Source organism: Anabrus simplex, chromosome 1 (genome assembly GCF_040414725.1).
Source record: "Anabrus simplex isolate iqAnaSimp1 chromosome 1, ASM4041472v1, whole genome shotgun sequence".
Taxonomy (NCBI): domain Eukaryota; kingdom Metazoa; phylum Arthropoda; class Insecta; order Orthoptera; family Tettigoniidae; genus Anabrus; species Anabrus simplex.
In genome coordinates, this window is record NC_090265.1 from 598,723,960 (window position 1) to 598,742,640 (window position 18,681).

An 18,681-nucleotide genomic window follows, 5' to 3' on the forward strand; every position below is an offset into this window, starting at 1 on the left:
TCGCCCAGGTGGCAGATTCCCTATCTGTTGCTTTCCTAGTCTTTTCCTAAATGATTTCAAAGAAATTGGAAATTTATTGAACATCTCCCTTGGTAAGTTATTCCAATCCCTAACTCCCCTTCCTATAAATGAATATTTGCCCCAGTTTGTCCTCTTGAATTCCAACTTTATCTTCATGTTGTGATCTTTCCTACTTTTATAAACGCCATTCAAACTTATTCATCTACTAATGTCATTCCACGCCATCTCTCCGCTGACAGCTCGGAACATACCACTTAGTCGAGCAGCTCTTCTTCTTTCTCTCAATTCTTCCCAACCCAAATATTGCAACATTTTTATAACGCTACTCTTTTGTCGGAAATCACCCAGAACAAATCGAGCTGCTTTTCTTTGGATTTTTTCCAGTTCTTGAATCAGGTAATCCTGGTGAGGGTCCCATACACTGGAACCATACTCTAGTTGGGGTCTTACCAGAGACTTATATGCACTCTCCTTTACATCCTTACTACAACCCCTAAACACCCTCACAACCATGTGCAGAGATCTGTACCCTTTATTTACAATCTCATTTATGTGATTACCCCAATGAAGATCTTTCCTTATATTAACACCTAGATACTTACAATGATCCCCAAAAGGAACTTTCACTCCATCAACGCAGTAATTAAAACTGAGAGGACTTTTCCTATTTGTGAAACTCACAACCTGACTAACTTTTAACTTTTAATCTATGATTCTGTCGCTGAAATCGCTTGGCATTCTCTGGCAGAGAGATGTTCGCCTTAGCAGACACAATCCCTTTTGTGTCATGAACCTACGGATCCAACCCTGGCTCACTTTTAGATCCGAACAGCCGATTCATTCTTTAATCGCTAGTTCACGTGCTTTGAAATGTAGCATCTCATGCGAGATACCAAAGCCACCATTTTGCAATTCTGTACCATAATGAAACAACTCGTCTTCCAGCTCAGGAAACTTACCAGTTTTTTACTCTCTGAATGCCTTACGTTTTCAATTGGTGGTTTCTAGCACAGCTTTCTGTTTACACCAGTAGCACACTGAATTCTCAACCGGCAGCTCTGTTACTACGTTCTTCAGCATATTTTATCACTTTGAGTTTAAATCTAGCCTATTACTCCCATGTTTCTGCATAACTTACAAATCGACCTACACATGAAAACTTAACTGAGAAACAACATTGAAACATGAAGAAAGAATACTGGTACTTGTCGACAATACAACAGATGGACGATACCTAATACCGCGATCACTTGACTGCCTGGACAGGGAAACACTCCCAGTTCACATGATCAGCTCTGCCAGACAGGTAGCGATAAGCATATTGACAAGATGGAAGAGTGAGAGGGATGGCTGAGTGTGACTGAGTGGCTAGGAATGAGGCCTTGAATCAGGGGTAAGAGTTAGGTATTTTTGTTATAACAGCTAGCCTCAACTGAAAGAAATGCAGCTTTTTCTTGTACTGTCACGTACAAAGTACCGTAACAGCAATACAGTCCCAATATTTAATATAGGCACGTCCACGGAAAACCCAAACTTTATTTCATGTATGTACCGTACGTATTTATGACAATGTCAGAAATGAATTCGAGTTATGTGCTGGGATTTTTTCCTAAAAATAGGGTGCGAGATATAGTGGCAGTGAGTTATATGCGAGCAAATACGGTACTCATAGTGACAAGTGTGAAAGAACTTGAAAAAATATACAGTAACAAAGTGGTGAACTTGGACAAATTTCAAAAATGTTGAAAAAATCTTCACAAGAACATAAATGTCCATCATAAATGCTAATAAACTGAAAGAATAATCCACAAGGCAGCATATTTGGGCAGCTATATTAAGAAATCTGTATTGAAAGCTTTGTTACACTGTTTAGTCGAACAGCCGTTATCCACGTTCTACTACATAACAGTACAACACAGAACAACATTATGAACACAGAAATAAGTTTTTATACATAGAAAATAAGTTTTGTATAATTACCAGGGACTGTTAACATTGAGGCATGAAACGACTGTCTGAAACATTTTTTGAATGACAAGTTGAGACTTCACCTTTGTAAAGCGAAAACCGTCAATACGGAATGATTCTAATATCTTGTAATGACAAGTTGAGATTCGTGTGGGCCACAGATCAAACCGATTTCACACCTTAAAGAATAAAATGAAAGACAACTTCTCTAGAGATATAAGAGCAAGCATGAAAGTCATGTATGTATGAATTTATGTATGTAATACTCGTACCATTGTCTTATCTTCAATAAAATTTTACAATTTTTACTTTTTATACAAGCTGCTTTACGTCGCACCAACACAGATAAGTCTTATGGTGATTATGGGACTGCAATGGGCTATGAGTGGGAAGGAAGTGGCTGAGGCCTTAATTAAGGTACAGCCCCAGCATTTGCCTGGTGTGAAAATGGAAAACCATGGAAAACTATTTTCAGGGCTGCCGGCAGTGGGATTCGAACTCTCTATCTCCCAGATGCAAACTCACAGCTGTGCGTCCCTAACTGCACGGCCAACTCACCCGGTAAAATTTTACAAATTAGAGAAAATAACTTGGGAGAAATAAATCAAATAAAAATATGCAAGTTCATTGAGCACATTTCTTCCTTACCAACCCACCCAACCCTGAGAATATCACGTGGGTAAGACGTTTTCTGCCTGAAATCTCAGTGTTAGCAACTCACACCACCATTCCCAATCTTTTTCTTTTGTTAGTGGTTTAATGTGCACAAGCGATGTGCAAAATGCTAAGGCATTCCCCACAAGCAACGTGCAGTTCTTTTGATGCTAGCAGAAATGTGAGAAATGGGCGACCAGCAACCAAATACATCAAGATAGCAACCATCAATGTAGTGACACTAACAGGGAAAGTGGAAGAAATTGTAGATTTTATAGCTGACAAAGATATAGCATTGCTGGGAATCAATGATATCAATTGGAAAGGAAAAGGTGAGAGGCAACTAAAGAAAGGATACACCTTATACTATAGTGGAATAAGAGAAGCCAAAAATGGTGTAGGTCTCGTAATTAGAAAATATCTAAAGGAATACCTAGAATTGGTGGAAAACATAAATGACACGTTGATTAAGGTCAGATTGAGACTTGAAACTGGTGTTACAGATATAATTCAAGGGTATGCTCCACAAACAGGAAATACAGATACGGATCTAGAGGAATACTTTGAATATCTGGAAGGCGATATATATACAAGACAAACAAGATGTGATCATAGGAGTCATGAATGCCCAAGTAGATCAGGAAAGAAAAGGAGATGAAGAGATTATAGGACAATTTGGATATGGGAAGAGAAACAAGGCTGGAGATATTTTGGTAGACTTTTGTAGAAGAAATGAGCTGATCATTGGTAACACACGGTTTTGAAAGAAAAAGAGTCAGAAGATAACAAGATAACAAAATCAAAACTCTGATAGATTACATTTTGGTTGAGAAAGGTAACAGGAAAATGTTGGTAGATGTAACAGCCCTCCCAACTGAATCTTTTGAAGAAGATCATAGAGTTTTGATAGCTAAGTTAAAGATGGGAAAGATACAAAAGATGACTGAGATTAGGCAGAGAAAGAAAGCTAAGTGTGTGGAAATTGCAGGAGCAGGAAATAAATAAGTTCCAGACACACATTAAAACAAGTATACCTAAGCAAGACATCGGAAGGTTCGAAGAAGAAAGGGCATACAGCGGAACCTCGATTCTCCGTTTTTCGAGGGACCATAAATATAAAACGTACAACACGGGAAAACTGAAAATCTGGGAATGAATGAAAACCATCAACAATTTGGCTAAACATCACAAAAATGAAATATGTATAAGTTTAATTATAATGTTACAAAAACTCCTAAACCAAACCAAACTACAGCCCCAATGGGATTTTGCCTGCCAAGCGACCGCTGCTCAGCCCAAAGGCCTGCAGATTACAAGGTGATGCATTGTCAGTGTGACGAATCCTCTCGGCCGATATTCCTGGCTCTCTAGATCGGGGTTGCCATATGACCATTAGATTGCTCCTCAATTAAAGGTAATCACGTAGGCTGAGTGGACCTGGAACCAGCCCTTATATCCAGGTAAAATTGCCTGACCTGGTTGGAATCGAACCCGGGCCTCTGGATGAGAGGCAGGCATGTTAGACCGCGAAACCGCATTAATTACTGGTACAAGAGTTCAAAACCTGATACTTTATATTCAATTTCACAGGGGAATCTTCGTCAGTTTCCCATGAAAACTTCTTTCAGTTCAGCAACTTTGATTAGCCAAACTTCGAAATATCTAATAACACCAAGCCAAATGACAATCGACCACAAGTAGTTTTTAATATACTCATCTAATAAAAGAAAGTACCGTACATTAGATACAAAAACGCCCAACATGATGGCGAAATCCCTTCTTTTCTTAATCCTTCACTGTTATTTGATCTCCGGTATACCGTTGCTGTTCGCAGTCAGTTTCTGGAAATCTTGTACCGCGTAAATTAGGCCTAAGTCTACTTTTAAAGGTTATGTTGAACTCGAAAACATGGTTTCGAATGTAAGTATTGATTCTCAAAAGTTCTCGAATGCATTATATTCTATTCTGCCCATCACTAATCCAATCAAATTGGAAAGAGAAAAATAATATAATAAGAACTTCATAAATTACAGTCATTCGTGACCTTGAGGTCATCTGGAAAGCGCGCTCGCTGTACATGTCAGCACGAGTTGGAAATGATACAAACCATTTAAATGTAACGTGCACAAATAAAACGACTGCGGTTTTTGGCATTTTAAAACGAAAACGTAAAATTCCCAGTCTTACATTAGGACCAAAATAGTAATAGGCAATCCCAAAACCTCCCATGGCTTTCTTTTTAATGTAAGGTGCAACATCTGTTCTGGTCTCGCTAACATAATCGTGTATGATAATTTAAAAAAAAACTAAATTTGTGTTAAGAAGGAGCAGTTCGATTCTTGCCTGAAAGCCCAGTTACTCTACAGTGCCCTGAGAAAAGTGCCGAAAACCTGTTCGGCAGTACGATCGAAACCTAGTAAAAATATAAACATCTAACCCTGGATATAATGTGGACATTTTATAAGTGCGAACATTTGACGAAACTCGTTCCGTCTTCAAGCAGAGCTGTCAAAATGCACCGTGTCTGCTTACAATTGTTGTGGCCACTCTCTGCTTTATGATTTCCGAAATTCACTAAACAATACCACCCGAATGCGATGCTAAGATGGACCCTTATGCAAGTTCATCGCTGATCGCTTTTCCAGTACAGTGTTTGCTCTAATTATCGCAATGACGGGGCGTTAACGCCAAGATCCATAAGTATGTCATAGCTGTCCTTTCGTGAGGTATTGTTTATTAAAAAACGATTGATCGAGGATTTAGCGTTGATGGGACTGAAATTTCTGGACGGTTGATCCGGGAAATTGTTCCTTCAAGGAACGGATAATGGGGGATTTTTACAATGTGATTTAATTACGGTGCTCGCGGGACCACGAAATTTGAACGCATATTCTGGGAAAACGTAGTTTCCGGGAACGGATAATCGAGGTTCCACTGTACTTTAAAGCAGTCATGGTGGAGTCTGCAGAAAAGACCTGTGGAAGAGTATCAGGCAGGAAGAAAGATCAAGAAACGCCTTGGTGGAATGACAAGGTAAAATATATAGTTAAATGGAAGAAACAAGCTTGGAAAAGATGGCTGAGAAACAGAACAACAGAATGCAAAACAGAATACAGGCACTGCAAGAAGGAGTGCTCCAAGGTGGTTCAAGAAAGGAAAAAAAGAAATGCTGGCAAAAATTCACTGAATCTCTACAAGAAGAGACAACCGGAAACAAAAAGATCTTATTCCAGTGGGTAAGAAAGAAGAAAAACCCAGGGGAAGGTGCTAACTTCATTATAAATGAACAGGAGGAAGTGATGACACAGAAGTAGGATATATTGCAGAGTTGGGGAAAATACTTTGAACAGCTTTACAGTGTGCAAAATACCTCGGTACAAGGAGAAACCAGATTAAGTGCAGATGGCAGATAAGAAAAACTAGGTGTCCATGGCAGAGACTGAGTGGGCCACTAAAAGAATGAAACGAGGCAAGGCAGCTATTACATGTGATAATGTTCATTTTTGGGTCCGTACTGAAAGTATTTAATGCTAGTCGAAGTCACCGTAGAAATGATAATAGCAGCAGGAGCAGTTGGTCTACAGTGGTTGTATAGACTCTTCAGAGTGATATGGAGAGAAAAGACTGTTCCAAAAGAGTGGACGAAAGGGGTCATTATACCTATTTTCAAGAAAGGAGACAGGAAGCAATGTGAAAATTACAGAGGTGTGACACTGATACTTCATACAGCTAGGATTCTTGAAAGAATCTTGGATAAATGAATGAGACAGAGTAGAGGGAAAATTGGCAGAACACCAGTATGGATTCAGAAGAGGCAGGTCCACATTTGACCCTACATTTACATCGCGTCAAGTGATGGAAAGGTATTGAGAATATGGAAGGGACATGGTAGTAACATTTCTAGATATTGAAACGGCATATGACAGTGTCTCGAGGAATTTGGTATGGAAAACATTGACAGAGGCACAGATTGGGAATGAAACAATGCAGATGGTAATAGCATCGTATCAAAATTGCAAAAGCTGTGTTAGAACCAAAGTGGGTCAAACTGAATGGTTCAGAGTTGAGACAGGCTTAAGACAGGGAAGTGTACTGTCTCCCTTACTCTTCATTATCATCATGGATAGAATTCTACATAATATCAAGGAGAAGTAAAGTCTATGATCTTTGCCGATTACATTGTAGTTTGCGGAGATAATGAAGAGGAAGTACAGACACAAGTTGATTTATGGAATGAGGAGATAAGAATTTTGGAATGAAGATTAGTACTGCGAAAAGCAGACTTTGATCATGATGAGAGATAATAGAAAATCCAGGGGAGTGATAAAAATAGGAAATGAACCTCTTGAAGTAGTGAAAATTTTAAAATATTTGGGCAGCATGATCTCACAAGATGAAAATTTGGACGGAGAAATTGATTTAAGAATACAGCAGTCTGCAAGTTTCTACCAGTGTGTTAGAGACATTGTATGGAACAAAGATGTGCCAATGAAGTGACCTATGCTTCAGCAGCCTGGATGCTGACTAAGTGGAACCAAAGTAAGATACAAGCAGCTGAAATGAGGTTCCTGAGCATACAGGGAAAGAAAAGACGAGATAGAATACGAAATAAGGAAATAAGGAGAAGCGTGGGAGTGTGTAAACTTCAAGAAGAGATTGATATAGCAAAGCTAAAATGGTTTAGACACATGATGAGAATGCCAGGAGAGAGAATACCAAAGAGAACATTCATGGATACAGAGACTGCAAAGAGGCCTGGAATGAGATGGAAGGGCTCTGTTGTGGACCGAATTGCAAACAGAGGAGTCAACAGCAATAAAGTACTAGAAGAGGAATGGTGGAAAGATCGAGTAAGGTGGAGGGCTATGGTACACTACCCTACCCAGTGAGAATCTGGAAAAGGGAATGGATGAAGAAGAAGAAGAGTGGTTTAATGTTGCAATAACTCACAACAGGTTTTTTGGTGATGATGGGGTAGGAATGGGTGTGGGATTGAAGCACCTGTGGTCTTAATTAAAGTGAACCGTCAGAATTTCCCTGGTGCTAAGAAAAGGAGAACCATGGAAAACCATATTCAGTGCTGCTGATAGTGGGGTTCAAATATACCACCTGTCAAATGCAAGCCAACAGCTACATAGCTGAACCTCACAGATAACTGGGTCAGTTTAGGTACATTTTATTGGAGATGAAAAATTTTTGTTCACTGATTAGAATATTAATGGCTAATTCAATTCTATAAGATACTAGCTCTGACGGCAGACCTTTGTTAGCATATGATGAGTTTACAAGCAAAACACAAGTCACAAATCTTTTCTGAGGAAACAGTAGTTTGAAATATCTGCTGTCAGAATGAGAATATTTATCTTTAAAATTATGCACTAAATATCTAGAATAACACAGTACGGCAGTGTGAATATATAAAAGATTAAAAATGGGCATATGATTTGCTTGTAATCCCACGATACGATATCCATTTCCACTTACTGTCAATATTATTTCTAGCTGTAGATGATGATGAAGCAGATCCTTTCTCTGACTTCTCTAACAGTTCAAAGGATTTGTCAATAGCCCGTCCAAGAAGATACTCTTCTCTATCCACAGCTCCACCCGGGCCTTTGTACATCCAATCCAGTTTCATATCATCCTTCTTTCTGCAAACCAGTCAATAAAAATGTAGGATAATTTCTAATGGATGTGAGAACCATAACATTCATACTTGAAAATAATACAAAGTTCAACACACCAAATTTAATCTCAAGCAACTTATACAGAATCTATGAACATTCACTGAAATTTTATTTGTAAATATTAGAATGTTTCTGTAATAAATACAAAATACAGAGATCACGCAACTCAAAACATGTTGATGATGATGCTGCTTGTTGTTTAAAAGGGCCTAACATCTAGGTCATTCGCCCTTAATGCTATGAAATGTAATGACAATTTAAAAGTTCAAAATCATCGACTCACGAGAATAAAAAAAGTAATGATGAAGAATGAATGGATGGATATGAATTTAAGTAGATTTCAGTAGATCCGACCCAGAAACTATCATAAACAATAGTATTACCGACCAAGGGACTGCTTCTAAAGCAGAATCCTGAATCAAGGATGATTGTTGTCTAAAGGGGGTCCAAAATCCAGGTCAACGGCCCCTCATAATGCTACATATTGCTAGTAAAGTAGAACCATGGTACTTTTCATGTTGCGGTACTAATCAAAAGCAGTGAAGAGTCACGGTGTTCCACACATTATGGTACTAATCACAAGTATTGTACGCCGTACAGGTAACGCAGACCTATGGTGTTTCTCACATAATGACACCACTCATAGACAACACAAACCCATGGTGTTTCCTACCTAGGTGTACTAATCACAGGCACTGGTATTCCCATCGTGTTCCTCACATAGTGGGTACTAATCACAGGCAACGCAGACCCACGGTGTTGCTCATATAGTAGTACTAACCACAGGCACTGCCCAGACCCGTGGTGTTTCTCACGATGGTACTGTAAAACCCATACTGATTCACCCTCTCTTGCTACTAATCACAAACCTATTGTGTACCAAACATAGTGGTACTACTCGCAAGTAAAGGCAACCCATGTTGTTCCCCGTGTAATGGTACTAATCACAAGTAGTTCCATGGTTCTAATACAACCATCCCTTGGTCGCCCCTTTTAGTTGTACTTTGAGAGCTTCAGGACAAGTGAATGGCAATATCAGACAATTCTGGATATTATCCGGGCTGCTTCTAGTGTCTTAATGGCCACTTGGCTGTCCATAAAAATGAAAATGTTCTTATTCCTATAGTTCATTTTCAGATTTTCTTCAAGACATGTTGTGATAGCTATCACTTCAGCTTGAAAGACTGTAGTGTGTTTGCCCAGGCTCGTCTGGATTGATCTCTCAGGTCTTCCCCCGTTGATCCCTCCTCCTGTGCCCTCCACAGTCTTTGAGCCATCAGTCCACCACACTATATCTTCTTTTTCAGTATTCCATTAGTTGATATCCCAGTTGATACCGAGCTTGGTACCCTGCCCTTTTATGAAATTGCATAGTTGATGGGATGTCTAGTAAAGTATTCAAGGCTTCTGTCGGCGTAGTTCTCATAGCCTCAGTTATGGCTATGCATGCCATTCTCTGTAGGCTATCCATTCTACTGCTGACTTTTCCTTGACTTACTTTCTGCCACCAGATGATTGCAGCATAGGCCATCAACAGTCTAATGATCATTGTGTATATACACATTACCATTGATGATCTTAGGCCTCATGTCTTCCCAACAGCTCTTTTACATGTATACAGCAAGTTCTTGACCCAAGTTATGTTCCTTTCTATATGTGGATTCCAGGTTAGATTTTTATCTAACACTACACCTATGTGCACTACCTGTTCCTCCATTTATATATATATATATCTATCTTGTCCAAGGTCTGTCACGCTACTCACGAGCGATTGATGAATAAGCGAGAAAAATTTTGATTATGTACTCGTACTGGAATTAACTTGAAACTGACAGGGGAAGTTGGGGATCCAGGTGAAAACCTGTCTCACCTCCACTTTCTCCAGCACAATTTCAATAAATTAATTATTACAAACATATTTTTATAAAAAAAAAGAGGATCACATATTATTATTACCATCATGCAGGAGGTTGAGCGTCAGCTTACCTTGTGCCGCAGTAATTAATCTGTATCGCTATCGAGTGAGGCCCTCCCTCCACGCCTGCATGGCTGTCTTAATAGCTGTATCAACCCAAACCCTGGACTTAGTGTGGCCGGTGTTTGCCCATGTCTCATCTGTGTACACTACGGCTTATCCCTAGGCCCTTACTTCGCGAATACTGCATAAATACCTATGATGCCAAGCAACAATGTCTTCCCTGTCAATTAACATTTTCTCCTTCGCTTTATATACTTAAACCCCACACCTAAAAGTAGCTTCTGCATGGTTGTTTTACAGAACTTTGGAAATTCCTTGTCCTCATTAACAACTGATACCACTTTAATTAATGTCGGTAGATCATTCTCCCTGTACATGATGTGGATTTTTCTCCTCATTGCCGCCCAAGTAAAGGAATCATACTTCTGAAGACGAGTTACTTTCCTTTCTGTTCCTCTATGCTTTCGAGGTGTCTCCAACCCTTTTCCCGTGTTATAATCGGCTTAAACCTTGAGCACGGTTATATATGAAGCTCCCACTGCCTCTGCTGTCTGTCTCGCTGCTTCATGAACAATAGTAATCCCGCCGTCTACAGTTTTTGCTCAGAAATGCTTATAAACAGACAGAATCCTGTTTCTCTCACTGGACGTTAAAAACTTGCGTTTCTTCTTCAACTGATAACAGTCTGGTGAATTTTTGTTCAGATCCATTGCACAATAATATCCAATAACGAGTAAGAAGTAACCTACAAACGTACAAGAGACTACAGGAATTATGAATTAGCACACAATACACACATACTCTTTTTGTAAAAGCAAAGTACACTGATAAAATTCTCTCACTGCTGTTTCAAACAGACTATGATTGGAACTGCACCAACGTGTTCAAGACATCCACTGAGTAAGTAAGTATGGCAGCTCCGCATTGATGGCACCGTTGCCAAAACTCGCGCTGGGTAGCGCGCCCCCTTGTCCCCTCACCTACCATGTGACAACACCGTACGCACTACCCCTGTCGCCCGCGCCATCCCCTGGTCCATACACTCACTTCTACTTTAGTCTGCTCAAAAGGTGGTCCAGTACTAAAATTTGTTTTAGAAAGAGTGTGATCTGCAATAATACAGCAAAACCTCGTTAATTCGAAGTCGTTGGGACTAAAAAATCAGACTTCGAATTACGTGATTTCGAATTAACCGCCAATTCGCAATTCAGAAGTACCAACCCTTACCGCGTTACAAAATATTCTAAGGCCCGTTACTGCATGCAGTTAACCTTGATTCACCAGTTTATACCTTTCAAATGCCATGAAAAAAGAACTGTTTCCAAAATGTATCCAAAAAGGTGCATTTACAGTATTCAAATAATGCACTTGGATATCTCACTGGCAAATATAACCTCACACAACGAAAGAAAGAAAAAAAAAGCACGATTCAAAGACGAGGAGAAATCTAGGCCTATGCTGGCTCCCATGCGCAAGTGCTTTATTCATTGGAGTACTATACTGTATGCATTTTAGATGCCTTGTATTTACACAGAAAGTACCCAATGCCCTTAAAATCAAACTTTCCTATGACTCTATCCTTGTACGATTTCCCGCCATGGCACTTCTCTCTTACTTCAGAAATGTAAACACTTGCCACGTCACAAAGTATTCTAAGACTCATTAATACATGCAATCACCTCGATTCACAGTTTAAACCTTTCCAATGCCATGGAAAAACTATTTCCGAAATGTATCCAACAAGGTGCATTTACAATGTTCAAATAATGCACTTGGATAAATCAAAAATGCATTATTTTCTGGATATCTGTACTGGTTGCATTTTTAGATGCTTTGTACTGGCATGGAAAGTGCCCGACACCCTTAAAACATTGTAGATTATCGAACTTTTCTATGACAAGGGGATAAAGTTTCTCGCTTCCATGTGCATTGCAATTGCAACGCACTACAATGATCCCCATCCCCCACCCTTGTACGATTCTCCGGCTGGCACTTTCTCCTTTTAAACCATAAGACCGTTTGGGCTCACATTAAAATAAAGCAATGCAGTTTCGTCGGCAATTACAGTATTGTTCAGTGCCTACGAATTTATTATATGAGCCACGCTTTTTCCTCAACTGTCGCCATCGCCATCGTTCGCGCATTCTGTTTTCACGCACACTGTCTGTTGCGTGATATTACGGCGTTCCTTTAAAAGATTGAATACAAAAGAATTCCGATTTCATTCAACTTGGCAATCATGAAGCGCACTGTAGACCCACCGAAGTGAGTGTAAGTGCGGAAAGCTACCCCTCCACGTTCCGGAACACGCGTTCTATTATGACGCGGATAAATTTCGAGTTGAAATTACTCTGTAACATACTATTGTTTTAAAATGTAAAGACAGTTTCGAATTAAAAGTCTTAATTTCGGTAATGGGGCCAACATTGTACTTCGAATTACGAATTATCCATATTTCGAATTAAACAAATTAAATAACATGCAAAAACTGTATCTCATGTTTCCGGGAACGAGAGCTTCTTCGAATTACGTGGGATTTTGAATTAACCGATTTTGAATTATCGAGGTTCTACTGTACTTGGATATTTTTATTGGCCCCCATGCATTTGTTTTCATATTTGTTCTTTGGTGTTTTTCACACCATCCATTGCACTTGTTATCTTATAAGCACCAGCAGAAAAAGTTTTCACATTTGTTCTCTTGGGTTTTTCACACCTTTTAATACTTTCCTCTCATCTTGAGAAATGGTAGATATAGTTTTCACTGTACCCGCAGATACACAACTTAAAATGCCTTCATGTCGGAAAAAATCGTATCTAGTGTTTCCATATCCTTGCTGGATAGTTTTTATTCATATTCAGTAGTGCGTTTTCTCGCTTAACACATTCAGTTTTGTTGTTCCCTGCAAAAACGCCTTAACGAGGTTTTACTGATATTGTGTGATTTATTCTAGCTGATCATGTCCCTTAGGAGAAGAAACATGTACTAGATTTAATAAATTATATATATATATATATATATATATATAATATTATATAATAATATTATAAATATAATATAATATAAATATAAATATAATAATTATATTATAATTATATTATATAATTATATATTATATATAATTATATACAGTAGAGTCTCGCTCAACCGACCTTCGCTTATCCGACATTCCGTGTTATCCGACACTGGTAGTGTTAATTTGAACTTTAGGTGAAGGCAATTCTGGGACACCCGGTGTGGAGGGTGCGACCGTGGGACAAGCACTGGCAGTCATGCGATAGGACCGGGTTTTCCTTCAAGGACAGGTGCAGCGAATTTTCAGTCATTGTTCAGTGTAGTATTAGTTGGGAGTGGATGTTATAGATTTCATATCCTCTTGTGAGTATGACGAGTAAACGGAAGAAAGTGATTGTTTCTGTGGAAGACAAGTTGAGTGGGTTAAAGAGAATGGACAAAGGGGAAACTCTTCAAAAAGTGGCTCCAGATTATGGTGTTGGACGTGTTAGAGTGGGAGACTAGAAATATAAGAGAGAAGAAATTGAATGTTCTACCAGAGCAACAAGTAATGCACCGACAATTAGGAAAACAATGAAAAATGTGAGTACGAAAAAGTAAGTGAAGCTCTATTTCTTTGGTTCACTCAAAACTGGGAAAAAAGCCTGTCAATATCTGGCCCCATTCTGCAATAAATGGAGGTGTATTTCCAGAAGGAGTTTAATGAAGGGGACCCTATTTTACTGCCAACGCTGGGTGGCTTGATCGGTGGAAAAAACGGTACGGTATTAGGGAGCTTAATATCTGTGGAGAAAAACAGTCAGCTAAATCCGATGAGGTTTAAAAGGGAATTTCAAGAAATAATTCTTGCTGAAGGATTAACCGATGATCAGATTTTTAATTGTGATGAGACTGGGCTGAATTTCAAGATGCTTCCATCGAATCCCTCACAGCCCAAGCCAAGACGTCTGCACCTGGCTACAAGCGTAGTAAGGAAAGAGTTACTGTTCTTGCCTGTAGTAATATTACTGGGAACTTAAAAGCAAAATTGCTTATGATCAGTAAAACAAAGAAGGCTAGGGCATTTAAAAGCATTTCTGTTAATGTTCCTGTTCATGTTCCTGTTCCTCGCTTCTAACGTGACGTCATTATGCCAGCCAATGGACCAAGGTGTGCTGGAAACATTGCAGAGGAAATATTGGCGGAAACTCCTTTCATCCCTGATAGAGAAAATGGTAAAGACATGATAGAAAAGTTAAAATGAAACAGCATGAAGGACGTGGCATACTGGATAGCACAGTCTTGAAAAGAAGTTGAAACGACATTAGAAAGTCTTGGAAAATATTGTTGAGTGAGGTTGAACATCGAGATGAGGTGGTACAAGAAGACATGGAAAACATTGTTCCCGTACTGAATTGCATTCCTGGCTGTGTGGTGTGCATAAGATCAGCCGTTTGGACTAGCTGACCCTGATATTATTGGTTTTGTGAATGCTAACAAAAATGAGGATGATGAACAAGAAAAACGAGGCATTGCAGAACAAAACAATGACTCGCAGTGAAGGATTATCGTCGATGGCGGAATCTCGCATCAAGAAAACCTGAATCAGCAGGCAAGCAGACATTGTTGACAAGTTTCTTTTCGTAAGGCATTTGGAATGTTTTCGTTCAATACTGCATCTACTGTACAATTGAATTGATAAGTCAATAGAGTACCGTAAACCATAGTAATACAGTACAGCCTTCCCGTTTGTTTTAGTTCATTTTCAAAGTTATTCTGTATTATACGACATTTTCGCTGATCCGACGTACTCCAGGTCCCGTTTAGGTCAGATAATCGAGACTCTACTGTATATATATATATATATATATTTACTGAATAGGTGGACTGCTTAAATACAATATTTAAGTTATTCATAAATATTCGCTACTTGACGCCATCTCCAAGATACATTCATCAAGGACTTGTTATTAAAGTGTTTTCTTTTTTTTTTTTTTTTTTTTTTCTTTTTTTTTTTTTTTTTCAAAGTGTGTTGTTCTCTTTTAGATGTGCTCTGTTTCATGTTTTTAATATAGCAATTGACTATATATGGCTGAAGATGACCGACTCTAAGGGTTGAAACTAGTACCGAAAATCAGTTTTAATGAGAATATAACAGATCCATAGAAATTTAGTTATATTTGGCATTGTATATATGTACTGAATAGGTGGACCAATTTACCCTATTATATGTAATTACTGTCAATATGGATCACAATGTAGCTTATAACATATGATGTGAAGTACTGAATTGAAAGAAAAATTTAATGGTGTACAACAGGCATTAGTTATGTTTTTCTTTACTTCAGAAGAAAAGTTTTATATATATATACATATAGAGTGTTATATGGTTGGTTCTACAATATTCCTACTCCTAGTTGCTATTTCACTTTTCTCTTTTTCCTTGACAGATTTTTCTTCCTGGCAGTTTTAGCTTGCAATTTACCTTGCTTTCCTTGAGCAGCTTATACTCTAAAACTTCTGAACTATTCATGAGCTCAAGCAGGTTTCTCTTATGACATTCAATTCTCCTGTATTTCTTTCTCAATACTGTATAAAATGTTTAAAAGATAAAAGAAATCTCCATCTTCTAAATGATCACTGGAGTAGGGAGTAGTTCGTAACAGGTTTTAGAGCAAGAAATGTCATCTTGTGTCTAAATTGACGTAAAAAAATTAGAGCCATATGGCCTAAATTGTGTAAATGAGGAAAAGAAAGTGGGGATGGATTGGACACTCATGAAAAAACAGGACAGAACAGCTGAAAAGTTGGTCTTAAGAATGGAACCCAAAAGGAAAGAGGAAGCATGGAAGACCTAGGAACTGGAGGGGAACATGTAGAGAGGAACTGATTGGAATTGGGAAAACATGGGAAAAAGTGTAAGACCTGGATCAGAACATTCTGAATGGAGAGCTTTCCTGGTTGCCCTTTGCTCCACAAGGAGAAATTGGAATTAGCCTAAATTAGATAAGACATGGCCAATCTAAATTTTAGTCAACCCATGATTCTTTAAAGCTATTCACTTACTCTAAGACTCCCTTATCCTCAGCAAACTTTTGGATATCTTCCCTCGCTTTTTCTTCACGGATCTCACGCTGCAATTCTGCAATCCTCCTTTTCTCTTGGTCATGCTTCTGTTCAGCCTTCCACACCTTTTCCATATTCTTCATTGTAGAAGGGTGCCATGACTTCTTCAAGTTCTGAAAGGAACCAGAAAATCATACTTAATTTGGACCGAACAGGTGATACAAGGAATTGTTTCTCATTATATTGAGCACAAGGTAATTTGCCCATCTGAATATCCTTGATTTGTTGTTGTTGTTGTTGTTGATATTATGTTCACAAGTGAAGACCTGGATGAGCTAAAAACTACAATTCAACAGTTAAAGGTTGCCTAAACAACAAGTAGCTTGGGAATGTACATTTTTCAATCTAAAATACTCCTGGTATTAATATTAGGAAAATTTCCCATTGCAACATTTCTCCCTTTTTACATTTGAAAAAAAAAAAAAATAATAACTCACACACAAAATTATAGAATGTTATGCCTTCCAGCATTCCATATGCAAGTCTCTGTGAAAAGTTTGCTTCTCCACTTGTGACTAGCTCTATGGCCTCGTCTAGCTCTACATCTCTTATCATTAAAAGCTGAGTCTAACCATAGTCATCTTGATCTCTTTCTACTCTTACCCTCTATGGTCAAGTTCATTATTCTCCTTGGAAGCCTATCCTCTTTCATTCGCCTCCTCACATGATCCCCACCATCGAAGCCAGTTTATATAAACAGTTTTATTCACTGACTTCATTGCTAACTTAGCTTTTGTCTCGTCATAACGAATGCCCTTCTGCCATTGCTCCCACCTGTTTGTACCTGCAAAAATCTTGCTACTTTCATGCCTGTTACTTTCAATGTATTAATAAGATATCCTGAGCCCAATTAGCTTTCACTGGTGGTGGTGGCGGTTATTGTTTTAAGAGGAAGTACGGTATGCAAACTTTTTAGTGATACCTGAGCTCCCTAGTGCTGAATCGGTAGACCTCGGTTATCTTCGATATTCGTATTGGCAACCTTTGAAACATGAACTACGAATCGATTATGCATCACCGTGAGACATCTGGTGTACACTTTACGTACTACTACTGTTGTTGTTAACACAGCAAAGCCAAAATATAGATTTCGTGCTAGGAACAAGATTCATATCGAGAAATGTTATATAATGTGTGTGTGTGTGACACAGTTGTTGGCTTAAGATAATAAAGGTTTAGAAAATTCATATCTATCATACTATCGATTCAATTCAATTTCATTTCCATTCAGTTGGCAGTATAACTGGAACCAGAAGAGCTCCCTCCTTACTCCTTACCCCGTAAAATCTGGTATCACTAAAAGGTTTGCGTACTGTACAACAGGCAACCTTCCCCGTACAGGAAAGTTGGTCTGAAAACAAACCGACGTAAATAAAGTTTCATCCGGGAACAGACTTCTTTCTTATAAAATGTTAATTGCTACTGCAACTCAGTGCATAAAAAATGCTGCACCTATGTTCAATTTCACTTACGTAGGCTACTACCAGGGAGAACACACATATTAAGTACCTGAAATGATCCACCAGTTCCAGTTTTGTATTTCCTACCTAGCATTTAATCCTGCCAGACTTCTGTAATGACATCACTTTTGTCTTGGAAATGCTAATTTCCATATCATACTCGCTGCACCTCCCTTCAAGCTACAAGATATTACAGTGAAGGTTTTCAGCACAATCTGCCATTAAAATCAAGTTGTTGGCATAGGCCAAACTTTTTGCTACATTTTCACTCAACTGAATCTCTTCCCTGCCATTCTATAGCTTTCAGTAAATGAGACATGTACGTAAGCTAAACAACAAAGATGAAAGATTACAGCCTTACCCAACCGCAGCAACTACTTAGAACTGAGAACTCATTCTACTACTAACTAGAGGACCCGTGCTGCTCCACAGTATTAATTATAAATAGGTCAAATAACATGTCTTGATTTGAAGCTGCTCCATGCGTTGTCCAGGCACTTTCTAGAATGTTTATTTGTAGGATTTTTATTACCTCTTAATTATGTGTCAAGTGAATTTTTGTATGTTTCTTTATTGTGACACTGATTGATATTTTACAACCTATTTTGTAGTTTTAGTGTTATTGTTGTATGTTTAATTTAAAGTTTTAGATTATTTTGTTTTGCGTGGAAGTTTGTCCTTGTTGCAGCCCATATTGTCTGGGAAATAGATGATCCCCACAGCCAAATAATAAAAATAAGCGATACTTGTATGTACTTACGGGTCGCGCTATAGATACGATGTACACGATTCC

At 38.6% G+C, this 18,681-nt stretch overlaps 1 protein-coding gene across 1 annotated transcript in view; it reads right to left on the reverse strand.

The window, feature by feature from the left end:
• LOC136857183 (pre-mRNA-splicing factor CWC25 homolog) overlaps window positions 1-18,681 on the reverse strand; it is a 67,111-nt gene that overhangs the window by 45,890 nt on the left and 2,540 nt on the right. The window contains exons 2-3 of the mRNA XM_067135631.2: window positions 16,369-16,541; window positions 8,128-8,294 (exon numbers count right to left, since the gene is read on the reverse strand). Of these exons, the coding sequence (XP_066991732.1) occupies window positions 8,128-8,294; window positions 16,369-16,541 (340 nt within the window). The remainder of the gene's footprint in view (window positions 1-8,127; window positions 8,295-16,368; window positions 16,542-18,681) is intronic.